The sequence below is a fragment of the Lemur catta genome, chromosome 17 (assembly GCF_020740605.2).
Source record: "Lemur catta isolate mLemCat1 chromosome 17, mLemCat1.pri, whole genome shotgun sequence".
Classification (NCBI taxonomy): domain Eukaryota; kingdom Metazoa; phylum Chordata; class Mammalia; order Primates; family Lemuridae; genus Lemur; species Lemur catta.
This window is the reverse complement of record NC_059144.1, coordinates 695,707-723,689: the sequence shown is the minus strand read 5'-3', so window position 1 is coordinate 723,689 and position 27,983 is coordinate 695,707. Positions and strand designations below refer to the sequence as shown.

Sequence of the window (27,983 nt, the reverse complement as noted above, 5' to 3'; positions counted from 1 at the left end):
ACGATCTTTCTGAAAACAGCAATCCAGGTAAGACTTCTGATAGTGAATTACTCTTGGTCGTTCTACCATGGATAAAAAAATAAAGAGTAAGGAAGTTTTGAGCACAAAAAGGGCAGTTAAAAAGTCAATGTGTAAATTGTGTGCATATTTTAAAAATTTGTTTCCTAGTAATCTAGAATTTGGAATTATGTAAGAAGTTAATTGTAGGGAGTTTATAATCACAAACAGTATTGTCTAAAAAAAGTCTTCATTTAATTATGGTCCCTAAAATGCTCTATGATATTTTTGTATAAATAATAAAATAGGTTTTAAAGTTAGTATGTTATATGTTTCCTCTGTGGTGACATTATAATCAATTGGATTTCTTATTAAAATGAGTTATTTATATTTTATAATAAATGTTTCTGTCTAGGAAATGAATATTAATTAGAGTTGACCTGAACATTGCAGGGGTTAGGGGCACCAATTTCCTGTGTGGTGAAAAATTTGCGTGTAACTTCTGGCTCCCCCAAAACTTTACTAACAGCCTGCTGCTGAGCAGAAGCCCTACTGTTAACTTAAGCAGTCAGTTAAAACGTTGTGTATATGTATCATACATTATATTCCTACAATAAAGAAAACTAGAGAAAATAAACCATTATTAAGAAAATCATAAGGAAGAAAAACTATTTACTATTCATAAAGTGGAGGTGGATCATCAGAAAGGTGTTCATTCTCATCGTCTTCACACAAGGTAGGCTGAGGAGGAGAAATAGAAGTTGGTGTTGTTGCTTCTGTGTGGCAGAGGCAGAAGAAAATATGCATATGAGTTGACCCCTATACTTCAAATCCTTGTTGTTCAGTGATCAAGGGTATTACATAGTGTTTCCTGTCACTAAGGAAGTAATTATCTTTAATACTGGCAATTCAAAAATAGCTTTCTGGTGTGAACAAATAGCAATAAGAACTGTAAAAAGTAGCCAGTGTGCAGTAGTGTCAGAAGAAGATTCTTTTTTAAAGATACTGAGTACAAAAGTCAGATATTCCTTGTTGAGAAGCACAAGTTATCTTACATATTTTTATACTAACGTGGTCTCACTATTATCGACCTCATCCCAAATAAATTGAAACTGCATGAGATATATTTACTTTGTTAAAACAAGATATATATTCTTCTATCTGCCAGATAACTATCATGATAACAGTAATTTTATTAGAATAGGATACCCTGTTACCATTAGGCAAAAGATTACCATAGTCAGTATTCCAACAGACTTGCTTTGGGCTCAACAAATTGTAATAAAAGTACACAAACATTTCACAATAGCAAAAATGGTACTATTCTCCCTAGGTGTGACAACTTAAGCACCTGCTAATCTGAAGTGTACGAGACACCTTTAATTTAGTACGTCTTTAAGAAAGAGCCTTTATAAGTTAGGTTTTGCAAGTTGCAGTAGACAATGATAGATGTAGTTTCAGTCCTTAGGGTTCTCATAATAAAATAGAGCTGTCCTAGGAAGTAATGTCTGTGTTTTTTCAACAGAATTGTCAAAAATCATTTTCAATCATTTACTTTCTTGACCAATTGACAAATAACGCTCAAGAGTCTTTTAGGCAATAAGCATTTTTGTTATGTTACCAAATACAAATGTCTAAGAAATACACTCAAAAGCTTTATATTTTTATTGTCATTTTTATTATTTATTACTTTATTCAGTGCTTGCTATGTGTCTGATGCCCTCTGTGAGCTCATAACTACCATTTCTAATGTACTTACCATGTTACATATGTGCAAGGCAGTTCAAGTCCACAGCAAGGAATTCATGCTTTAAAAAATTGGGTAACATGTCAAGTAAGCATGCTAGGTAGAGTGGCAGAAGAATGATGCTTGGCAGAAGGAACAGCTGACAAGATTGCATGTTTGGCAGAAGGATCAGCAAGTGCAAAATCTGAGATCCATGTGTGAACTTTGCAGGGTGTGTGCGCAGTTCAGTTTTGCTTGTGCAAAAAGCATAAAATTGTAATGGTTGGGAATGAGATGAACACTTAGCTAAGACAAGATTGTGGAAGGCTTTTTAATGCTTCCACACTAAAAAGTAGAAATGGAGAGATCTTATTTTTTAGGCCATGGGAAATTTCTCAGGTTGAATGCATTTGGCTGCAAATAATAGATGACCTAAGGAACAGAGGCTGAAACAATAGGAACCAAGTTGTTTTGGTGGTTCCGTAATGCCACCAGGATCCACTTTGTTGTCCCTCTTTCAGGGGTGCTCTTGGCACTGTTGTGCTTATGGCTCCTTTCCTGGTTGGCTCATTAGCACCAGTTCCAAACACAATGTTCTTACAAGACACTATCTAAAGGTGGGAAGGGCTGCTTTTCTTCATATGTTTTTTGTAACTCAGGAGAAAAGTGGGAAGGATGCAGTGGTCTCCCTGTAACATTTTATCAGGTGGGTCACACCATATGCTCATTTTTAAATCAGTCACTGGGAAACAGATGTAATTACTGTGATTAGCTTAGAATAATTATTTTTCTTTTTGGAGCCAGGGAGGGATATTAAGATGATAAATATCCAAATAGAATTGTGTTTCTCCAGCAAGAGACAAGAAGGAATGGCTACTGGGTAGGGAGCCATTAAAGTTTGTTGTAGTGATTCATTGAAGAATATTGAGCAGGGGAGTCTTAAGGTGGGATTTCAGTTTTAGGGCATTTTGTATATGGTCTAAATCAGGCATGGGCAAGCTTTGTCTGTAAAGGATCTAGTATTAAATATTTAAGGCTGTGTTATCTCTTTCACATCTACTCAACCCTGCCATTGTAGTGTGAAAGCAGTCAGAAAATATGTAAGCAGATGGGCATGACTGTGCTCCAGTAACATTTTGTTTTACAAACGATATGGCAGGCTTGATTTGACCTGTGGGCTATAGTTTGCTGACCCTTCATACAGAGGATCCATAGAAGTTAATCTGGGAGACAAGGCAGCTTTTGCAGTAGTCCAAACCATAGTTTCCTGGTTACCAGTCCTTACACTAGTATGAACCTATTATGAGGCTTTCACCTGTCCTTGGTGAAGTAGTTAGCAAGGTGGGTTTATTCATTTTAAAATGTTGTATTTTTACTGGTATTAGACCTTTTTCATTTGTTTTGCTTAAAATATTTTTTTCATGTAAGAAATAGTAATAATTGTTTCTGGTTTTGGTTCTTCTTTTCCCTGTGAAAGCCATCAGTTAAGAACCCATGCTTAACCTGGAACTATAAACATAAAATGAAGTTAATTAAAACTTAAGAAGTATGATTTAACTTATATTTGTCATGGCAGTGAAAATATAAAGCAGACACAGAAGGGAGGTACAGTTAATATGATTTAGTGATTACTGAATGTAAAAGTTAGGGGGGGAGAGAAATCTCAGATGAGGCATAGGTTTCCGGGTTGGGCATTAACATTTAAACTGGATAGGAGGAAGGAGTAAGAATTGTCAGGTGCATAGAGAAGAGCAGCAGATCAACAAGGAAGATCAACACTTTTCTATAAATGTTGAGTTTCATGGATATTCATATAGAGTCTTTTTAGTGTTTTCCAGACTCCCAGAAGTAAAGCTGCTCTTCAGAGTAAGTCACATTGTTTATACGAAGAGTTTTTAGGCACAGTGTGCCGCTCTTTTCACTTAGGGAATGGTGGGAACCCTCTCAAGGCCAATGTCCCGGATCCCAGCCATGGGCCAGCCTTGCAAGCAGGCCTTTCTAAGGATGGCAGTCTCATCCTTGCTGTATACAATCTGTTCTGCACAGCAGTTACACCCCAACTTAATTTTTGGTGGTTTTAAAATTTTATTTAATAGCAGATAATATAATGATATAGCATAACATGGTAGTTGTTTTAGTTGCATGATCCATATTAAGTTGCAATGCTGTTTATTTTTTTTTTTTTTACTGTTAATGAATGTTTAACAGATATTTGCACATAAGTTACTATGGCAATTCAGGCACTTATTATCTGTCCTTTTCATCTGATTAACCTTTCAGTAAAATTTTAGGTAACATAAGTATAATGATTTCAGATTTAACATTAGAATAAAAATTGTCTTTTATGTTAACTACAGGAATGGTTCAGGTTCAACACATCTTATATGAATTCGTTGTTTATAATTATTTTATTATTTATTTTCTTGCCAAAGTTACAATTAAAGTTATTTGATTTATGTATTTTTGCATATTTCAACTTGGGAGGTGGTACACATATTCTGTAACTTTGATGATTAAATATCCCTAATTTTCAAGGTGACTACATTTTGCTACAATATTAATATATGGTAATAGCTGGTTCACTGAATCTTTTTTTTTTTTTTTCAAATAAATGAGTTTATCTTAAGAACACCTCTAGGTTCACAGTAAAACTGAGAGGAAGGTACAGACATTACCCATATACTACAGCCTCCTCCATTACCAATATCCCTCCCAGAGTTGCACATTTGTTACAATTGATGAATCTACATTGACACGTCATTGTCATCCAAAGTCTATAGATTATATTAGGATTTACTCTTGGTGCTGTGCATTGTGTAGTGTTAGACAGATGTATAATGTCATGTATCTCCATTGTAGTGTCATATATGGAATAGTTTCATGGCCCAAAAAATCCTGTATGTTGTGCCTTTTTATCCCTCCCCCTTTCCTCCTTATGTACCCCTGGCAACCACTGATCTTTTTGCTGTCTCCATAGTTTTGCTCTTCCCAAAAGAGTCACATATTTTTGAAAAATACCTTAGATATCTTTTTGAATTTTTAAAAAAGTAAAATTCCATGGTAATTAAAGGTATTCACTTAAGATAATTCTTTGTTCCTGATTCCTACCATTTTTTTTTGTTGTTGTTCATCAGTATGGGTTCTGATGACATATGCTTTATGTACTGAAAAAGCATGATTTTTATAGGCATTTGTCACATAATGGGGAGGGTTGAGAAGAATGACATCATGCAGTACTAATAGCACTAACGGGACCATCTTGCTCTGTGAGGTGGGTTCAGATAGACTCTAGCAATGGAAGACGGCAATCTCACAAGGTTGTATTTTAGAAAACTGGGAAGACAAAGTACTTCATACTTACCATGGAATTGGAAATGAGACCCAACAGTGAATACTACAGGTGAATAAATATGTTCCTCCCTGATTCTCTTCCTTTGAGGGATGAGTTTGACAACAGTCTACATAATTATAACATGGCTCACAAACTAGATTATCAGTTATGAGGAATGCCAAGAGCGTCACACTGTTTAGCTTTACTTGTAGTGAAAAAGCACTTCTTTTCCTCCCACTATGGAGTTGGACAACTGTTGGCCCATTATTGGAGCTTGAGCAAGTTAACAGTTTTAGCTACATATATATTTTTTCACATCAAAGAGTACTCCTTGGCAACTTATCATCACCTCCCCAGTATTTTGTCTTAAGCTTTCCTCTGAGTATGAGATACAGCTCAGAGTGGATAAGCTCTTGCTTGAGGGAGTGATCAATCCAGTGGTTCTTTCGATGACAGATAAAATGGCAGTTGAATTTGAGCCTTGCTTGCAACATACATAGGGCAGATAAATAGCTAGAACTAAGTATAAACTTAGCAGCATCTGCCTCAGAATAAGATTAGTGAGAGTAAGTACATTCATCTCTCTTGAGACCTTTTCAACTAGCAGCTGAAAAGTCTTTCAAGGGTCCTTTTCCCAGGCTTGTTTCCTGTTTTGCCTTGCAGAGGAGGTACCATGTTCCTATCCCTAGCTTCACTCAGTGGGGTGTTTTATCCTAAACTGAACAGTTTGAACTGAATCTGGAGAGGCTGTGTTGTGTGATAACAAAATATATACTGTAGTCCACCCTTATGTGTGGATATGTTCTAAGACTCCCCGTGAATGCTTGAAACTTTGAATTGTACCAAACCCTATATATACAATGATTTTCCTATATATATACACATATATGATACATCCACACACATATATCATAAAGTTTAATTTCTACATTAGGCACAATAAGAGATTAACAATAATAACAATAAAATAGAACAGTTACATGATAGTCTGTGCTGTTATAAAGCCATGGAAATGTGGTCTCTCAAATTATCTCCTTGTACATACCCTTCTTCTAGTGATACAATGATACAATTCCTACATGTTGAGATGAATTAAGTTGAATAACATAGCAGTTTTAGGCTACAATTGACGTTCTGACATCAGAAAGATGAGCATCTGCTTTGGATGATCCTGAATCGGGAAGCTGCAATGATATTGATATTTGGATTTTAGGAGCAGAGCATCTTGATGACTATTAGGTGGATGGAACATCCAGTTTGGATACACTGGACAAGCAAATGATTCAGGTCCTAGACAAGATGGAGTGGCATGGCTAAAGATTTCAACATGCTACTTAGAATGGCATGATGAATGGCATCTGCATTCCACATTTCTAAAATTTTCTACCTAACATTTTGGAACCATGATTGCCCATGGGTAACTGATACCACAGAAATCAAATCAGGGGATGTGATATTGTGAAATATATATGTGGTCTTTGATCTGGTTTCCTGGCATACAACTCCCAAAATTTTTGTACTCTCCAAAATGATTATCTTTTTGTGTGTGAAGGATTGACTGATGGCTGGCAGCCACCAGGTAGCTGCAGGATGGAGGCTGGTCATCACAGACCAAGGCATGATTAGAGGGTTGGGACTTCCACCCTATCTCCAACCTCCAGGGAGGAGAGTGGGGCTGAAGATAATGTGATCTTCAATGGCCCATGATTTAATTTGTCATATCTCTGTAATGAAGCTTTCATAAATAGCCAAGGACTGAGTTCAGAGAGCTTCCAGATAGCTGAATATGTGGAAGTTGTTCTAGGGTGGCCACCCCGGGAGGGTATGGAATTGCTCTACCCTTTCCCCCATACCTTATCCTATGCATTTCTTCATCCATATTTTTTGCAACGTTTGCCTGAGTTCTGCCAGCCATTCTGTCAAATTAGTGGAACCCAAAGAGGGTATTACAGGAACCTGGATTGAATCTGATCATTCAGAAGTTCTGGAGGCCCACATTTGCTACTGGTGTGGGAAAAAGCCAGCCTTGGGAACTGAGCCCCAACCTGTGGGATCTGAAGATACTGTTGGAACTGAATTGGAGGACTCTCAACAGGTGTCTCCAGCAGAATGAATTGCTTGATTGTTTATGGGGAGCCCCTGAACCACCACCACATTTGGTCAAAGAAGTCCTTTGTGTTGATAAATGCTGTTGCGGTGTGAGAACATATAGCAGCAAGGGGGACTGCTGTATACTCTGTGATTACATCTCCCGGTCTGTTAGTGCAGAAATCATGCTGTTTACATTTGACACTGTCTTCTTACAATACTGACTCTACTAGTGAGACCAATTTCTGTCACTCTGGTAGGTTTCAGTTGGGTTTATGATGACTGTACACAGTGGTTCACCTGTAGGTATCAAATTTTGAAAAATTCCAGTCTCCCTTTCATTTGATATATCAAAGGAGGGGAGGCAACTGTTACTAATGTATTGATTGCCTACCAATAGTATCAATAATATTAATGCGAGTATAGTCCTCAGGTATGACCCAAAAGAATGCTTTGTAACAAAGCATAAGTCTTTTTCTTATTTTGGTCCAAAATCTAAAACATGTACAAAAGTGTGCATGAATTATTTATTTTTTGTGAAGGTGGAGTCTTGCTGTGTCACTCAGGCTGGTCTTATTTCTGAGCTCTTCAAAGGATCCTCTTGCCCCAGCCTCTTGAGTAGCTGAACATATAGGCACATAACACCATACTCTTCTATGCTTTTAATATTCTATATTTGTCTGTTGTTGATTTAAAAATACTTTACCTTTTTTTTAATAGTGGATGGAATTTCTGAAGACTCTACAATCAGGTAGGATTTTGCAGATTTTAAAAAATTGTATGTTAACTAAGGGAATGCAGAGAAAATAACCTAATTTTTCAGTGTTCTATTCTGGGCTGAAGACCACATTATGTGCTTAACATTTCATATCTTCTATAGTCATCACAACTGCTTCTCAAAGAATCCATGCTATTACTTTTTACTGATTAAGTAACTGTGGTCTTTGATCTGGTTTCCTGGCATACAACTCCCAAAATTTTTGTACTCTCCAAAGTGATTATCTTTTTGTGTGTGAAGGATTGACTGATGGCTGTCAGCCACCAGGTAGCTGCAGGATGGAGGCTGGTCATTACAGACCAAGGCATGATTAGAGGGTTGGGACTTCCACCCTATCTCCAACCTCCAGGGAGGAGAGTGGGGCTGAAGATAATGTGATCTTCAATGGCCCATGATTTAATTTGTCATATCTCTGTAATGAAGCTTTCATAAATAGCCAAGGACTGAGTTCAGAGAGCTTCCAGATAGCTGAATATGTGGAAGTTGTTCTAGGGTGGCCACCCCGGGAGGGTATGGAATTGCTCTACCCTTTCCCCCATACCTTATCCTATGCATTTCTTCATCCATATTTTTTGCAACGTTTGCCTGAGTTCTGCCAGCCATTCTGTCAAATTAGTGGAACCCAAAGAGGGTATTACAGGAACCTGGATTGAATCTGATCATTCAGAAGTTCTGGAGGCCCACATTTGTTACTGGTGTGGGAAAAAGCCAGCCTTGGGAACTGAGCCCCAACCTGTGGGGGCTCATGATTATCAGCCTGACTGGATCCCAAATGTGTTTGCTTGTCCTTTAGCATAGATCGAGAGAAACCTGTGCAGTATTGCCATCAAGGTACAGGTACAAATTAGATCAATTTAGAAAGTCAGATTCAGTTATATATTTATTCTCATCAAGAGTTCTTCTTAGAAGTCTGGTTATTCCAAGAGCATGTCCTGATGTATTTGAGAATGGCAGTGGTCCTTCTTTTTAATATCAAAGGTTTTAGGGCAGATCTCACTTCACTGTGGTTATAGGACCATAGGTTTTACATAGGCAAGACCAGGCAAGTCCTAGAGAAGAATTGTTTTACTTTAAGTGAAGGTTCTCTACATATAGGCTATGTTATGTTAATTATTTATTAGCTATTGAGAAGTTCTTTCTAATTGATTTTTCTACTTAATGACTTACCAGTTTTGTTTTCCCATTAGGCTGGTATCCTTGCCTAATCCCATGAACGTTTTTTATATTCTTTCTAGAATCTTTTTTTTCTCTCATGATTTTCTATAATTTTGTCTTAATAATTTTTTACTTTCTACTTTGCATTTCTTGGTTTTTTATTGTTTTTTTTTTTTCATTTTTTCAAGTTAAATATTCCCTACTTTTCTAAACAGAGAATCCAAAGCACACAGAAATTCATGATTTTAAGGAATCTTAGGGACTAATAAAAACATCCTCTGGTACTTTAATCTGTGTTTAACATCCTGGTCAAGTAGTTGTTTAGATAGCATACCTGAAATTTTTTACTTTGGTAAATAACAAAGGATTGAAACCCAAGATATTTAAGTGATTTATTTGGATATAGTCAGAGGCAGAAATGAGATTTGAACTCATGTTTCTTCTTTCAAGCCCAGTACTGTTCCTTTTTTATCATCCTGTAGGTGAGTGTTTTAATAATAGAAATGGAGAGTAGATCTAGGGAACCCAATGGAAGAGAATAAGAATGAAATTAGCTGCTGAACCCAGTGGCAGTGGATAAGAGTGGAATTAGCATTGGAAGGCCAATTTTGAAGAAGAACAATGCTGGGTTGGAGAGAAATACAGGTTTAAGAAAACAGATCAGAATATTGGGGCTTTTGACAAGTTTGATAAAGAGAAATCATATGAATGAATGAAAAAGGATGTTGGGATTTATCTAGAAAGGCACATTAAAATAGAGGGATTGAGGGAGTTTTGACCAGGTTGCTGTGTTTTTGTTTGTTTAATTGGAGGAACTGGCAAACTTGAAATTTCTGTCAAAAGATGTTAAAAGAATTTGAGCCACTGGGAAGAGTCTCTGTAGCAGATAGGAATGTGGTATCATCTACTTCCACTCCAACCTACACAGGGGTGGCTTAGAGCCCCTTGAGTACTAGGGGGCTAGCAGTTGCTGAATTACATAGGTCTGTGGCCCATGGCACGTGTCCCCTCACCTCTGTCTTTTTTCCCAATTCACTGATGTCTTTCCCATGTACATGTAGAGTAGAGAAAGGGGTAAGATTTGGCGGGAAATCAGTCATGGAGCTGGGGTAGCTGGTAATGTGCCTATCCTGGGAGAGGATGACTGAGACTCGTTTAGCCTGCTTATCAGGATGAGGGAAATAGAGGGTTTCTGCTCTTGGTCATTTGAGCCTATTTTTCAGGAACCTGTGCTGTATTAGACTGAAGATTAAAAGTTTGAAGACTGCCATGGAGTCCTCCAGAAGAAGGATCTGGAATCAGGAGCCCATAAGAAGGTACTTAGATAGTACTTTGGGAAATAGAAGTATGACTACCAGGATTCTCCTTTTCCAGTAGTCTCTCTCCTTGAGTATCTGAGTGTCTATGAAGGTTTTTAAGGGCTTGCTAGTTTATATAGAACTGAATAAGGAATGACCTGTATGGGCAAAATAATCGGGTAATATAATTTTTAATTTTGTACTTTTTCTTGGAAGAATATCCCCAATAACAACATATAATTTTTTTTTTTTACTTTTGTACATTTGTCTTTCAAACATTTCAGATGTTTCCTGGAACTCCCTGTATGGTTTTAGAGTAAAGGGGAGATATAGGGCCTTCTTAGGTGCTTTCCTTCCTGAAGAAGCAAGCCTCCCGATTTTCTGAGTTACACAGATTAGTCTTTGAAACAGAGACATGTAATGGAGAAAGGACATCAGATTTTTCTACCTTGTTTTAGGTTATCAGGTTTCTTCCAGTTCAGGTAACAAAAGTCATATCAGTCACTAAGTGAACAGACAATTTGTGAAGACATATTATACTTGGGATTTGCTAATATATTGGCGGTCGATATCTGTTATGAAGCTAAAAGTAAGTCTTCATTGACTACTTCATAGACTGTGAGAGGTGGAGACAGAAGTAAGTAACTAGAATATGTCTTAAAACAGAGACCAAATTTTACTAATAATTATATCAAGAAACATCATTTAATATCTAGATAGCTGACCTTTCATGTTATTTAAATTATTCTGGGTGGGTGCACCTAGGTATAACCCTGTAGATGTTTTTATTTTAAGGAGATAACCTCATTTATTTTTGTTGCATATTTTTTCTCTAAAGGATGTCCACCTACCCAACTATTGATGATTTAAGCAGTGTCGATACCAAGGTAAAGTGGTTTCTTGTGAAATTAATTTTACTACTCTGAATCTCCTTTTGTATAGTATTTTCTCTTAAAATTTAGCTTTGGTTTACATATGACTTTATAATAGAAAATTGGTCAGAGAAAACCATTCTACATAAGTTTGATGAAACCCTTGTGTTACCTCTGACCTGTTGTCTTCATCTTCACCTCTTCCCAATGGAGTGTAGGGAGTTTGGTCCCCCAGCTTAAGCTTCAAGCTAGTGGACTGTACTTGTGGGTACGAATCCACTGCTCCTTACTAGCTTGAGATGGAAGGAACTGTGTTTAGCTATGGGGTTGTTCCTGCTGTCATTGCTTTTAGTTTGTGTGGAGGAGCCAGTTACTGAGGTAATCCTTTGTACCCACAGTAGGCTCTGGTCCACCAGGTGGGGTATACGAATGCCTTAAGCTTTGGGAGGGGCTGTTAGCTTCCAGGTGTTGCTTGGACCCTGCTCTCTTCTTAAGTAGGGGGCAGAGCAAGATGGATCACAGCTGGGGTGCAATAGCCTGGTTGTGTGGGCTTCCATGGGGCTCAGAGGTTGCTTATCTGGCCATTTTGGGGAGCCACTGATACAGAGTTGAGAGTGGTCTCTGGAAGATTAGAGGGCTGCTCCTGATGGCAGGTGCCTACTCATGTGATTGCTGAGGCCTCTGGCCAGATTTTCCATTCCTATCCACAAACCTGGTCACTTTCCCCTCTGATTGGTCCACCTTTGTTTCCTCTCCACCCAAGGTGGGCTCTCAAGCTTCCCCACAGTTTGTGTATCTGGCCTGTTGGCATGTGTCTCTGCACATCACTGGCAGATAGGGGGATCTCCAATTGTACACTGCTTTTCTGCCACTAGACCCCAACGCAAGGTGGGTGGGCCTCTCTACCCCCCAAAGTCACCACTAAAGTGATGCTCCCACTGGGAGAATAATGGCAGCTAAAGGAAATTTTGGTTCAAGCTTAACTCTCTATTAAAGTGAGTGGGGATAGGGACGGTTGCTCTGATTCAGCCTGTGGCACTCAAGGCATTTGGTTTCCACAGGAACCAGTACTTATGCAAATTGCGTCCCAATGGCACAGCCAACTCCAATATGGCACTTCTCAGTGGGGAAGGGGGCATGGGGCTCACCCATAGAACCCTGCTCTCTTGTGCTCCTCCACACCCTCCCAATGGGGATGGGTTCTCACTTGCCACCTGAACTTAGAACTGGATCTCTCCCCCATGGCCCCTGCCCTTCTGTCTGCACAATGAGCAGCTGAACACACCAAGCACCTGTAGGCAGCAAGATCACAAACTGAGGGCTGTGGGTGGAAAAGTGCCCCTGGCACTGAAGCGTGCTACTGAGCACAGAGAACTCCAGGGCTGCTATGGTTTGGGGAAGGGGCTGTGGACTTCCTGCACCACTCTGAAGTTTGGAGTGGCACCTGTCTGTCTGCCTCTCTTAGCCCTGGTGGCAGCTATGCTGACCCAGGCAGGCTCAGCTTGGAATGGGCTCTGGGAGTGCGCTTCTCTGGCCCAAGGCAGGCTCAGCTGGGAGTGTGTTGTTGTGTGGAACCAAGTCACTCAGTACAAGGTGTTTTGGTGGTTACTATGGGGTGGGTGCAGCCACATGGCTAGGAGTTGCTTGAGCCAAAATTACTTCCTGTGATGCCAGGAGTCGGGGAGTGCAGAGGAGATGGCATCTGGATGCAGAGATGCCAACTGCCTTGTCTCTTCCGGCACTCCCCTATTGGATGAGAACCCTGCATCTCGTTGCTGCCCTGAGGCCTCTGGGTGGGGGAGGGGAAAAGAAAACCCTTACCATTCCCCTGGGCTCCAGGACTCCCTGGAAGTAGTTTATGCCCATAACTCCCTTCTGTCTTCCTCTCTCAGCAGCTCAGTTCTTCTTGGTGGTGTTCCTGGACTCCAGTGGTATCTATCCCTGAAGTCTACTTCCAAGCGGTAATCACTCTCTGCTCTCCTCAGTCCAATCCTCAACTGTTCTGCTGGGATGGTCCAGCAAGCTTTTTCTCTAGTCAGCTATTTTGGCTTTCTCCCCAAGGACTCCTATGACTCTTATGTTAGGCCTTTTACAGAATCCCATATTTCTTGTAGGCTTTGCTTGTTCCTCTTGCTTATCTGCTCTATCTCTTGACTGACTTGTTCAATTAACAAGTGTTGTCTTCAAGTACTGAGAATCTTTCCTCTGCCTGATCTAACCTATTCTTAAGGTCTTCCACTGTGTTTTGTAATTCCTTGAATGATTTTTTCATTTCCAGAAATTCTGTTTGATTTTTTTCTTTAATATTTCAGTCTCCTTGGTGTTTTTTTCATTCATTTTTTGCATTGTTTTGGTCCTTTCTTTGTGTTGGGTTTCCTTGTTATCTTCTATTTCATTGAGCTTCCTTATAATCCATGTTCAAAATTCTTTATGTGTCATTTCAATATTCTGGTTTTGGTTGTTACCCATTGCCAGAGATGTGGTGTCCCCTTTTGGGGGTGTCCTTTTGCTTTGATTCTTCATACTTCTGGAGTTCTGTCTCATATTCCTTCTCATCTGGAGCAGGTATTGCTTCTTACTTTTGGATTTTCTTTTGTTTAGAGAATGACATGCCCAGTTTATTCTCTGAACCAGTAGGTGGTGCTTGGAGGTGAGCATCAATTACAGCCCATATGATGAGTCAGTAAATGCAGTAAAAAGATGTACAAATTGACTTCACTGTTAGTAGGTTGTGCTTGCCAGAAGGAACAAGCTGCAATGCTTTTTTGAGGGGTCATGTGACCAAGTCTAGTCCCTCAGGAAAAGCACTCTCATGCCCCCAGTGGTTGGAGGAACCCTGGGACTTCCAAGTGTGCCCTTACTTTCTACCACAGCAGTTTTGGTTGGGGAATGAGGCTGGGCATGTTTGGCTTGGGTGGTGAACTTGCCATCAAGATGAAAAATGCTATTAACAGGGGTTGAAGATCTGCTCCCTACCTCTGGACAAAGCTGCCAGGGAGGGGCTGAAGTGGCCTCATTCAACCAGAAAGTCTGTGTGAGGAGGCAGGGCTATCTGAGTCCCTCAATCTGGCAGTCTAGAGCATACCTCACTCCTTTCCACCCTCCTTTATTACATGGTTTCTCCCAGGCCTCTGCCATTAAGCCCTCAAACCAGCCAAGCTCCCCTACAACTGTTGTGCAAGCCAGGATGTTCCCTTCCTAGGATCCTGGCCTCAGCTGGAGTGTGGTCCTCCCATGTAAGAAGGGGTGCCCTTAGAGCACACTACATCTAGGACCCACACAGCACTCTCCTCCTTGTCTGTCCCTGCAGGCACCCACATTTCATGACACTTATTCACAAATATTACTTCTGTGCCTCCAGGCAATATGATTGAGACCTGGGCATACATGATCTGGCATGTGGGCCCATCCCTGGGATCCAGTTCTTGACCATACCAGGGATGTGGATGCTGTTCACAAGTCATCCATGGGGTACCCAAGCTGATTCTATGTCCCCCCACCTTTGGTAGTTCCGTGCTTTGCTGGAGTTGCTGGGGAAATATCACCAGGGATGGCTGGCAGACAGGGAGCTCATGGTCTGTGTTACCCCTCTGTCCACTGCAGGACCAATAAGGAAAAGTGTGCACCCTGTTTCCTGTAGAGGCGTCCATGTGGTGGCCCAATTGTTTCTCTTGGCAGCGATGGGTTGGGGAGGGAAAGGAGAGAAGAAGAGTTTGGCTGGAGGAAATCCACTCTGGTCATCTCCAGCCCTCTCTCCAGGAGGCAGTCTGTCCAGAATGATGGGGATGCAGATTCATGCAGATCACCTGGGACCCACAGGACCACTGTGGCTCCTGTAGTCTGGGACAAAGTTGAACAATGTCTATGTGGGGGTGAGTAATATGCAATCTGAGGGGTTGAAGCCCTCTAGGGAGGACAAAGGTGTCTGGTGGTAGAGAAGAAATATGGCACCTACTGTCCAGCTCAGATCTGTGGGGTGTTGTTGGAATACAGAATTAAGAGACATGGAAAGTTGCAGGAGTTTTTCAGGGCTTTGCTTGAAGGAAACTGAGCATATTAGTTCACATACAAGAAGCTGCTTAGCAACAAGGGAGGCATTCCACTGACCAGGGGCGACTGCAAGGCTATGCCTGTCTTGAGGCCTGCAGGCCAGCACCTGGAGCTTGTGTAAGACGGAGCTCAGCATAGGGTCACAGGTTAAGGAAGTGATCAAAGGACGCCAGCCCAGGAGGCACCTGTAGCTAAAGCTAATTAGCTTCATGGACAGTTCCTGCTTCACTCTGGACCACATGTCTCAGTTAATGACAAACTAGATAAAGAAATACATGGTCTCTATATTTCTGTTTTAGCTTTATTGCTAATTGGTAATTTTATCTTTAACTTGTATACTCAGCTAGGTCTATTCTTAACTTAGTGCTTAAGAAGTTTATCTGAGAAAAATTTTGTAACCATTTGCTCACATAGATAGAATTAATTAAAGGATCTCTTGAAACCTTTGGGGAGCCTTTAAACCTAAATGAATGATCTGTACACATATATCCGTAACCGCTAACAGCTAATTGCTGTACCAATAAATACTGATGCAGGATTTCACTCAGTGACTCCTGGCTCACGGGAATGCTGGAGGACCTCTGCCTCCCCCATCATTTTAAACTACACTTTATCTCTGTCTCTATTATTTCCAAATGTCTTGCGAGGATCCTGCTTGGAACCTGTATTTCTTGGAGAATAGCTGACTCCCAGCAGGGCAGGAGGTGTCCTGGGGGACTGGGAGCCTGGTTTCCTGTTTTTAAGAAGCTCCTTGCTCACTGGTGGCAACATTCTCTGGGCGTACGTGGGCAGAAGGACACTCCAGCAGCTCTGGAGCCCACCGACAGTCTGAAATGTGAGGGAGGGGGATGTTAACTCCTCCTCCACCTACCCTTCTTGTAGGTTTCCAAGCCTCTCATGGCTTAATTCCCACTGATGCATTTCTCCTTCCAGTGGTGTTTAGCAGCCTCTTCCTGTGGAGTCTTCTGTAGGATCAGGAGCCCTTCCTTTAGACTGTCATTCAATCTGTGTTTGTTTGTCTGTTTTTTCTTTGTCTTTCATCTAAAGCTCCTCCTCCTTACAGAGATGCTCTGGCTAGTGGTGCCTCTGGTTCACCATCTTGCAGTTATTTATTTTAAACTTCTTGATCTGGGCTCCATTTAACATGACCTTCTTGGGAAGGCTTTCCAGATATTCAAAGGAAATTGAGTGTTGCTAAGTAACTTGTTGGTTACTACAGGTGAATCAGCACAGGGGGAACCCCACGTCCAGTAATGATATGACAATTGCTAAATCCTTGTAGTACTGGCTTGGTGGAGTTGGGAATGATATAGGAGAATTTCCTGGATTACAAGGAAAATTTCTCATTCTCTTTCCTCACTCTGTGTGTTGAGTTGGTGGAGTTGGGGGAGGAGCAATGTGGGCATTCCCACATGGTCACCATAGCTAAGACTTTGCTTAGGTCACACTGGAACCCAGCCAATCTCAACAAAAGCCCTTGGTGACTGTTGCCTGGCTCCCTCTGATGTTTATGCTAGCCCAAGGGCTCTTTAGTCAGTGAGTTGTGAATCCTGACAGGACTGGGTCTTTCCTTTAATAGCAGAGCGTATCTTTCTGGCTCAAGGTGATTCTAGGAGTGTAATTCATGGACTATGTTCTTAAATCCAGGGCCTTAGGAGTCTGCTATGTACTTTATTTTGCTGTTGGCATGCAAGTTGCAAAACAAAGTCTTCTGAATTTTTTCCTTTCCTTCCCCAAATGGAAGAAGACTCTCCCTGAGCTGCACTGCCAGTGTTTGTGGGAAGGGTGACATAAGCACTGTCTTGGCCACCACCATTAGTGTATCTCTGGGTCATGTGTACCTCAAGCCCACTGGATCGGAGCCAGCACAGGCACAGGAACTACCCAAGGATGGTGTCCTTTGTGAAATCACTGCCTTATGAATTTATTTTAGGCCCCAGGCTGCTTTTTCTCAGCCAGTTGATGGACGTAGCCAGAACTAAGGTTTCAGGACAGAAAATTTCTCTTTGGCTGGGAGGGTCCAAATGCTCCCTCTGTGGGCACTGGCAGTATTCTGACCTGTGCTATGTTCCTCTGAAATTCAATACAAAGTCCCACAATCACTTCATTCTCTCTGACTCAGGGAAATGTATTCTCTTTGCTTGATGTGCTGGTGTGGCACTGCCTGTGGATGGAGGAGGGATAGTGTGCAAGGCTCTTTACTGCCCCAGTCAATGCCTCTTTCATTGATTGAATGTGAAACCTGGTACTGAGATCACTCACGTGATTTTTGGTTTTCCTGAAGGTGCTTCCTTGAGTGTCTAGTTGTTGAATTTGGTGTTCATGTGGAGGGATGATTGCTGCAGGTTTCTATTTGGTCATCTTGCTCTTCTCAGATCTCCTACAGGTGTCCTTTTTATAATATGACTTCTTTTCCTTTGGGTAGATCACCAGTTGTGATATTGATGAATCCAATGGTATGTCTACTTTTAGTTCTTTGAGAAATCTCCATATAGTTTCCATAGAGATTGTTGTAATTTATTCTCCTACCAAAAGTGTATAAGCCTCTTCTTTTCACCACCTCCCCACTAGCATCTATTGGTTTGACTTTTTAATAACAACTATTCTGACAAGGGTAAGGTGGTATCGCATTGTGGTTTGGATTTGCATTTCTCTAATGAATAGTGATGTACAATGAATAGTGATGTGTTTTCATATGTTTGTTAGTCATTTGTTTCTTTTCTTTGGAAAAATGTTCATTTATTTTGCCTACTTTTGATGGTTTTTTTTCTTTTTTCGTGTTGATTTGAGTTATTTATAGATTCTGGGTTTTAGGCCTTTTTCAGATACGGAGCTTGTGCATACTTTCTGTAGGTTGTTTATCCTGTTGATTACATCTTTTGCTATGTAAAAGCATTTTAGTTAACTTAATTTCAATTTATTTATTTTTGATTGTATTGTATTTGCTTTTTGGGTCATAGACATGAATTCTTTACCTAACCCTATGTTGAGGATAGTTTTTTCTAGTATTTTTTTTCTAAATTTTTTTTATGTTTTCAGGTCTTACACTTAAGTCTTAAATCCATCTTGATTTAATTCTTGTATATGGTGAGAGATTGAAGTCAAGTTTCCTTCTTCTGTATATGAATATCCAATTTTCCTAGCACTATTTATTGAATAGGGTTTCCTTTCCCTAATCTATGGTTTTGTCTGCTTGGTGAATGATCAGTTGGTTGTAGGTATTTGGCTTTATTCCTGGGTTCTCTATTTTGCTCTATTGGTGTATGTATCTACTTTTATTTTAGTAGTGTGATTTATTGGTTAATATTGCCTTATAGTGTAAATTAACATCATGTAATGCGATGCCACCTGATTTCTTTTTTCTTAACATTGCTTTGGCTGTTCGTACTCTTTTCTGGTATCATATGATTTTTTTGGTTTGTTTTTTCTAATTCTGTGAAAAAAGTGACATGGGTGTTTTGGTATAAATTGCATTGCATCCGTAGATTACTTTGACAATGTGGACATTTCCACAACATTTATTCTTCTAATCCATAATCCTGAGATACTTTCCCAATTTTTTGTATCATCTAGGATATTTTTAAAGTAGTATTTTGTAGTTCTTCTTGTGGAGATGATTCCCAATCTTGGTTAAGTATATCCCAGATTATTTATTTATTTATTTGTTTATTTTGAAGCTGTTATAAATGAGATTGAGTTGCTGATATTATTCTTACCGTGTTTGTTGTTAATGCATAGAAATGCTAGTGATGTGTATACATTGAATTTGTAACCTGAGACTTTACTGAATTTATTTATCAATTTCAGGAATGTCTTGGAGGTGTCTTTATGTTTTTCTTTGTATAAGATCATATCCTCAACCAACAAGGATAGTTCGACTTCAATTTTTTCTAATTTGAATACGCTTTATCTCTCTTTTTCCTCATTGTTCTGGCTAGGACTTCCAGTAGTGTGTTAAATTGAAGTGGTGAAAGTGGGCATCCTTGTCCGTTCCAATTCTTAAAGGGAATGCTTTCAGATGTTCCCCATTCAGTATGATGTTGGCAGTGAGTTTTTTATATATGGTTTTCATTATTTTGAGTCATGTTCTTCCTATGCCTAGTGTCTTGGGGGTTTTTGTCATGAAAGGGGTATTGGATTTTGTTGGATGTTTTTTCTGCATGTATTGAGATTAGGCTTTGGTTTTGTTTTTAATTCTTTTCATGTGGTGAATTACAGTTATGGACTTTTGTATGTTGAACCACATTTGCCTCCCTCAGGTGAAACCCACTTGATCATGGTAAATTATATTGTTGATGTGTTTTTTGCTAGGTTTTCTTTGTTTGTTTGTTTTTGAGGAATTTTTAAATCTATTTTCATCAAGGACATGGGCCTATAGTTTTCTTTTTTTGTTGTTGTGTCCTTACCTGGCTCTGTTATCAGGATGATATTGGTTTTGTCAGGTGAGTAAGGGAGGATTCCCTCCTTGTTGTAGCACAATTTCTGTAGGATAGTACAAGTTCTTTTCTGTAGCTCTGGTAAAATATACCTGTGAATCCATCTCACCCTAGGCTTTTTTTTCCATGGGAGTTTTCTTGTTAATGACTCAATGTTATTACTCATTATTGGTCCATCCAGGATTTCTATTTTATCCTGATTCAAGCAGGGGACTTTGCATTTTTCCAAAAAATGTGTCCACTTCCTCTAGATGTTCTAGTTGGTGTGCATAGAGGTGTTTGTAGTAATCTCAGATTTTCTTTTAAAATATGTTTCCTTTTCCATTTTGGAATGAGTTTATTTGAATCATCTCTTTTCTTGGCTAATCTGGCTCATGGTCTGTCAATGGTTTTATCTTTTCAAAGAATGAATTTTGCATTTCATTGACACTTTGTATTTTCTTTTTGGTTTTACTTTTGTTTAGTTTTGCTTGGCTATTTGTTATTTCTTTTCTCCTGCTAGATTTGGCATTGGTTTGTTTTCATTTTTTCTAGTTTCCTGCGGTGTGATATTGGGTTATTAATTTGTTATCTTTCTCATGTAGATATTTTGTGCTCTTATAAACTTCCCTCTTGTTACTACTTTTTCTGCATTTTACAAAATTTTATAGCTTTTGTTGCCATTGTCATTCAATTGAAAAACATTTTTTCATTTCTGTTGTGTTTTCATCTTTGACCCAAAGATCATTTCACAGGAAGTGGTTTAATTTCTATATATTTATACAATTTTGAGAGTTTCTCTTGGAATTGTTTCTCATTTCATTCCACTGTAGTATGAGACAATAAATACATGATATGATCTTGATTTTTTAAAGCTTTTCTGAGATGTGTTTTGTGGTTTAGAATAAGTTCTATCTTGGAGAATGTTCCATGTGCTGATGAGAAGAATGTGCATTCTGCAGTTTCTTTGGCAGAATATTCTGCGAATGTCTCTTAGGTGCATGTGTTCTACCATCTTAAATCCATTGTTTCCTTGTTGATTTTTCTGCCTCAGTGATTTATCTAGTTCTGTCAGTAGAGTGTTAGGGTCCCCCACTATAATTATGCCCCTATTGATTTCTTTTCCTGGCAGTAGTAGCATTTGTTTTATGAATTGGGGAGCTCTGGTGTTAGGTACATATATATTTAGATTTGTTAAATCTTCTTATTGAATTGATCTCTTAATCATTATATAATAACCATTTTTGTATTGTCATTATTGTTGTTTTGGAATCTATTTTACCTGGTAGAAGATTAACTACTCTTGCTTGCTTTATATATCCATTTGCATCGAATATTTTTCCAGACCTTCACTTTGATTCTGTGAGAATCTTTATGAATTAAATGTATTTTTTTGAGACATGATATTTTTGGGTTTTGTTTTTTCATCCATGCCACGAATTGATATGTTTCAGTGGGATATTTAGAAGGTTTACATTGAATGTTAATATTGATTAGTGAAATACTGTTTCAGTCTTGTTGATTTTTACCGGTAGCTTTGTATTCTCACTTAATTTACTATTTTGTAAGAATTTTGAGTTTTAACTTCTACTTATTTTTACACTGTATTGACTGCACTCTGATTTTTAGAGCACTTTTGAGCATTTTCTGTAGAATGTAGCATTTTCTGCTCTGTAGAGCAGGTCCAGTGCTGTGAGTCAGGGGAGAAGAGTCTGAATGGAGGAGAGCTGGCACTCTGGTCCTCTTTTTCCCAAGGTGTACCCTGCAGGGGATGCACTCTCCTCTTACTTGAAGGGAGCTCACCCTGTATGTCCAAGCTCTGGGATCACACAGTTCCCTCAAGACCCACCAGTGCCCTGTGGCTACTGCAATCTGACTGAGTATTAGAAAATATTTGTGTGGGTTCCAGTGTCAAGAAATGTAAAATGCTCAATTCCCCTGGGCAGGGCAAAGGCACACAATAGCTGGAAAAGCAGTATGACAACTTCTGCCTCACCTTGGGTCTGTGGTAAGTGTGAGTGGTAACCAGTGGGCTAGAAGCCTGGTGCTGTATTGTCAAGAAGCTCTCAGTTCACTGAGGGCAGCAGTGCTGGGCTTATGAGGCTACAGGGTCTACCCAATAGTTTGGAGCCTTAGGACTGCCAGAGGTGTGAAAGGAGGAAAATCAAACACACCCACCTGCCCTTTCCATGGGGCCACCAATTCCCTGGGGGTTCATTTCTTCTAAAATCTTGTTCCTTCTTGTTATTTCCTGTGACTTCTTTCCTTGGTGTCCCTGGCAGGTTCTGGCACTCTTCCTGCCGAATTACACCTGGGCTATGATTTCATCTGAAACTTTCTCTTCTTTCTGAGATGATCTGGCTTCTGATGTCTCTAGTCAGCCATCTAAGCTATATCCACTCCATGTTTTTCCTAGTTATTTAAATAATAATTTTATAATTCCTGTATTACTATGAGTTACTACAGTTTAGGAAACATATTTGTGTGTGTGTTAGAGGACGGAGAATGTAATCTGGCATGTATAAAATGTTTTAATGTATTTTAATGGGAATAAATGAATAGATAAATGAATTTTAGTGCAAAGAAATGTTAGAATATTAAGGTTATAATGGAATGTTAAAAGTAACAATATCCATAATATAATTAATAATTAAATCTATTGAATTTTTAAAATATAATTTAAATTTATGTTCCCCTTTAATAATTAGAATGTATAACTTCAGGAGAGTTATTATGAGAAAATATTTCATAAAAATGAACAAATTAGCAACATATCATAAGTAGGAAAGAGAACTATGGTATCTTTTCTAGTATCATCCAATTGGAAGTTTAGATTAGGATTTCAGATTAAAGTTTCTTAAGTGTTCCTTATCTTCAACCGAAGTTCTATTAAAAAATGTCTTTTTAAGCAATACATGAATCTTTATAATTCTAATTACTAATTTTTTTCTCCAAGTACAAAAGAGATGGAATATTTCTTTTTCTGATTTTTTTTATCTCTGTAGCAATAGTGTCACAGCTTCCACATAGTGGAAGATGATTATGTTTCAATAATTTATTGTTTTATGGTAATTAAATTAAATTGTTTCCTATAGAAGTATATAGGAAAATAAATTGTAGAGTAAATGTTAATCAATTATCAGTTTTATCATGGATAAACTGTAAACTAAAGTCTCTGTTTTATTCTCATATTTCTCCATGTACCTTATCATACAGAATATTTTTCCTTTTCTTCCATGGTTTAATCACATATTAGGTGGAGTGGTCATGTCTCTTTTTGTTTGTTTGTTTCATCCTCCTCTTCCACCTTGCAAAAATGCTTTTCCCCAATCTAAATATTTCCTTGCAGAATGCATTTCCTCAGTGTGTACCCTGTCAGTGCTTCTTTGTTTTCATTGTCATCATATTTAGTGAAAGCTTTCTACTGAGTAGCTCTTTGTGGCTTTCATTCTTCAATGATTGCCCCACAAGGTTTATTATTATTTTCTGTCTTTCTTAGGAGAACCTGAATCTATACAATAATTTATTTTTAGAATTTTGACGAACATAATAGAAGTGATTGATAATATTTGCAAAGCCAACCCATTAAAATAAGTTATTACTAAAACCTAAACTCTCCCATTTTCCCTGGCAAGAGATAGTTAATCCAAATGTAAATCATGCAAAAACATTTCACAATGTAACACAAAATTGATTAATTTAAGTATCTTAATGATAGTTACTTTAATAATCCTGTAAGCTGACTAGGTCCATTTTTGTCTCAGGCTATTTTGGCTAAGAATATAATCTAATGGATATTATAGCATTTGTAGAATAATCAATTATGGGCAAAGGGAGTAACAGTCTTAGGACATCTGTACCATCTCTCCTAATCTTCACCCCATGAGAAGATGTAAATTAGTAAATGACAGAATTGAGGTTGAATCTACATCTGAGTGACTCCAAAACCTCTTTTCTTTGCATTAGGTCATACGGTAATGGTGAATATTATAATTATTTTACCACTTTGATACTTGTTATTCTTAAAGCTATTGTTTTTTGTTCTAGGATGTTTCTGAACCAAACTTAACAAACTTAACTACTGCTTCTCAGCAATCCAGGAAAAATTGTAAGCTCTTTAAAGATTGCCTATTTTTGTGTTATCCACTGATTCTTCATTACAAATATTTTTATATATTATTTACTTTCTTTTTACTGTAGTAGAAGCAAAATATGCTACTGTGAGAACAGGTAAGGGAAACGTGTTTGAGGACAAGATTTCTGATCATCCAAAGGAAGATGTGTTTGAATGCTTTCCCACAACATCAGGCAAAGTCCAGGGCTTTTTAAATCCTTCCTTTCCACCACCTGAGCCTCAGCGCAAACCTTCCTCCGGGTCATTGGAAAACTGTGGTCTTACAAAGGCAAGTTATTATTTGAAAAACTTTTCTCCCCCATATATTTATGTACCCCTCCCCCATCCTCATAATGCTGACAAAAATACTGTAAAGAAATGGACCTCCTCAAGGCCATAGTAGAAAACAAATGTAATAACAAAATGAAGGATGGACAGGATTGAGATTTGTAAAAGTGGAGGGGAGTAAACAATTCTTAGGTTAGAAATTGTAGAAGGAAAGAATTAGAAAGCAACCCAAAGGAGCAGCTCACAAATGTGGAAATGAAGAAGGGGATGACAGGGAAGAATTCATGGAGGAAGGGCAAGATAAATACAAAGTTTGATTAAGAGAGTCAAGATCACACAAATTTTTATGAAAAGATAACAGAAATAGTGGAGATAAATGATAGTGGGAACTCTCTGTATTGTAAGGCATGTTAGAAATTGTTTTCATGCAAATCAAGAAAAGAAAGGCAATGAAAAAGAGGCTGATATTCTTTTAAAAAATTATATATTTGTTTAATGAAAAACAAACAGAAAAGTTAAGGGTGGCTATAATTAATATATTGTACATTTAAAACTAGCTATAAGAGAATAATTCAAATGATTCTGCCATAAAGAACAGATACTATTTAACATGATGCGTATCTCAAGTACACTGATAAGATTCTAGAAATGTATCAAAATTTATGTCCCTTCAAAATTTGTACATCTATTATGCTCAAATAAAAACTATGTAAAAAGGAAAAAAATGAATCCTCATTTTTAAAAAATTATTAAGGTAATACATTTAATCTAGTAAATTATTAAAGTAATATATTTAATTGAGTAAAACCTATGTTCCTGGATAATGCAAAGTGAAATATATTTCAGGCCTTATCTGATATTATGAATTATTAATTTTTGACTCTTTCATTTCTTCTTTAAGGTTTATAACTTATCTTTTGCATATCCATAACTTACTTAAATAATTTGTATTACTCTTTGGTATAATCTTGACAATCATTTTAGATCTGTTTGAAAATAGAGAAAGGAATAAACATTTTATTTGATCTTTTTAAAAATTTCAGGTTATATAAGGGAGGTTCTTAATTGGTATTCATTAAATAAGAATATAAATTTTGAGCTGCAACCCTCTTGAAGAAATAAATGCTACAATTATTTTTTTCTGGACATGTGATTTATCTTGTGCCAATAATTTCTACATATACCAGACACACATATGTATACATCACATGAATGCAATCATAATTGATTACTGTTCCCTAGAATAAACTACTTATTGTCATAGCATTATAAAGAAGAGGGGACTGTCAACAGAGCATACACATTTATCTCTGGAAGATGGTTGTTTACTTTTAAAAAATATTTCTAGCTTTGGGGACATTTTATTTTATTCTTAGGAAGCTTTATTAAGTTTAGTATTCATAGTTGTTATATCTTGCACATAAATTTTTTCATCTGCAAAACTCAGAAATCCTGTAGACTTGATTTTGTAGTCCTCTCTCCACTCCTTATGTGAATATTGGGGCTTGTTTGACAATTGTAGATGTATTTGAAGATTCTTAAATCTTCAATTCGGGTAATCATAGCTTTATGTTCTTTATAGTAGATGCTCTCTCCAATTTTTAACTACCGTCCTATATGATGGAAATAGGAAATTAGAGCTATGAGTATGTTGCTTACATGGGAGTAAGAAAACAAGGTGAAATTTAATGGAGGGCTTTATGTTTCTTTCTTACATGATCATAGTACTTAGAAATGCATCATAATTCTGCATCACATAAGCATTTCTCTTCTACAGTTTAAAATTTTAAGATTAATTTTATTTTTTTTAGTGTCGTTCCTTTTTTATTTTAATTTTTTTAATTCAGGATATTTTGGGGGTGCAAACATTTTGGTTACATGAAATATTGTTTGCCTCACCCTAGCTAGGGCTATAAGAGTGTCCTTCCCCCATACAGTGTACCCCATTTCCATTAACTGTGGGTTTACTCCCCTCAGTCCTCCACCCTCCACTTGACCAGCACCCAGTGAGTATTACTACCCTGTGAGCACCTTAGTGTTTATCAGTTAGTACCAATTTGATAGTGAGTATATGTGGTGCATGTTTTTTCATCCTTCTGATACCTTACTTAAAAGGATGGGCTCAATCTCTATCTAGGATCACATAAGAAGTACTAGATCACTGTTCTTTGTTGTAGTTGAGTATTATTCCACAGTATACATATATCACATTTTATTAATCCACTCATGTAGTCATGGGCACTTGGGTTGTTTCCACAGCTTAGGAAAAGTGAATTGTGCTGCTATAAACATTTGATTGCAAATGTCTTTGTTCTCTTCCTTTCAATAGATGCCTAGTAGTGGGATTGTGGGATCAAACGGTATCTCTATTTTTAGCTCTTTGAGGTATCTCCAAATTACTTTCCACATGGGTTGTACTAATTTGCAGTCCCATCAGCAGAATAAGAGTGTCACAATCTCTCGTATCCATGCCAGCATTTGTTATTTTGGGCCTTTTTATTAGAGGCCATTCTCACTGGAGTTAGGTGATGTCACATTGTAGTTTTGATTTGCATTTCCCTAATGATTAGAGATGTTGAGCACTTTTTTATATGTTTGCTGGCCATTAATCGTTGAGCACTTTTTTATATGTTTGCTGGCCATTAATCTGTCTTTTTTTGAAAAGTTGCTGTTCATGTCCTTTGTACATTTATTGATGGGGCTATTTGATTTTTTTCTTGTTGATTTTCTTAAGTTCTATATAGATTCTTGATATCAGCCCTTTTTCAGATGTGTAGAAAGCAAATATTTTCTCCCATTCTGTAGTTTGTCTGTTTGCTGTAATGATAGTTTCCTTGGCTGTGCAGAAGCTTTGTAATTTGATCAGGTCCCATTTGTTTATTTTTGTTGCTGCTGTGATTGCTTGGGGGGTCTTCTTCATAAATTCTTTGCCTAGGTGGGTGTCTAAAAGACTCTTCCCAACATTTTCTTTCAGAATGCTTAAGGTTTCGTGCCTCAGGTTTGAGTCCATTATCCATCGTGGGTTGATTTTTGTAAGAGGTGAGAGGTGGGGATGCAGTTTAAATGTTCTGCACATGGACATCCAGTGTTCCCAGCACAACTTGTGGAATAGAGATTCTTTTCCCATATGTATGCTTTTGTCTGCTTTGTTGAAGATTTCATGACAATATGAGGATGGTTTTATGTCTGGGATCTCTGTCCTATTCCAAAATTCTATATCTGTGTTCTTGTGCCTATACCATGGTGTTTTGGTTACTATAGCCTTGTAGTAAAGTTTGAAGATACTTTCAGACCCAAAGTCAAGGGCTGGAAAACAAACTTCCAAGCAAATGGAAACCAAAAGAGAGAGGCCATGGTGATTCTGATTTCAGACAGCATAAATTTTAAAATAGCAAGACTAAAGAAAGACAAAGATGGTCACAAAATCATGGTGAAAGGAAAAATCCAACAAGAAGGCTTAACAATTCTTAATATTTATGCACCGAACACAGGAGCACCCAGATACATAAAGCAAACCCTGTTTGATCTAAATAGCATGATAGACAGTAATGCCAAATTAGGGGGGGATTTCAGCACCCCACTGACTGAATTGGACAGATCCCCAAACAAAAAGTAAGCAAAGAAATAATGGACTTAAACAAAGCTCTAGAACAAATGAGTATAACACACATCTACAGAATATTCCACCCAAATAAAGCTGAATATACATTCCTCTCATCATCTCATGGAACTTTCTCCAAAATTGATCGAATGCTACGCCACAAATCAGAGCTCAACAAATTTAAAAACATAGAAATTGTACCATGTATCTTGTCAGATCATAGTGGTATAAAACTAGAGATCAATTCCAACAGAAACATTGCTTCACAAG

General features: G+C 38.1%; 1 protein-coding gene across 1 annotated transcript; it reads left to right on the top strand.

The window, feature by feature from the left end:
• Nucleotides 1–3: 3 nt before the first annotated feature.
• Nucleotides 4–26,122, top strand: LOC123622808 (ankyrin repeat domain-containing protein 26-like). The gene is made up of 7 exons (XM_045529428.1): nt 4–27; nt 7,863–7,893; nt 10,299–10,391; nt 11,212–11,260; nt 23,758–23,818; nt 23,911–24,113; nt 26,090–26,122. The coding sequence occupies exons 3-7, from the start codon at nt 10,345–10,347 to the stop codon at nt 26,120–26,122; spliced, it is 393 nt and encodes a 130-aa protein (XP_045385384.1). The 5' UTR covers nt 4–27; nt 7,863–7,893; nt 10,299–10,344.
• The last annotated feature ends 1,861 nt before the right edge of the window (nt 26,123–27,983 follow it).

Coding starts and splice junctions, on each gene's coding strand:
- LOC123622808 (XM_045529428.1), top strand. CDS start 10,345: ATGGAGTCCTCCAGAAGAAGGATCTGGAATCAGGAGCCCATAAGAAG. Junction 11,261..23,757: donor TAAGCAGTGTCGATACCAAG/GTAAAGTGGTTT, acceptor TTTTTGTTCTAG/GATGTTTCTGAACCAAACTT. Junction 23,819..23,910: donor TCAGCAATCCAGGAAAAATT/GTAAGCTCTTTA, acceptor TTTTTACTGTAG/TAGAAGCAAAATATGCTACT.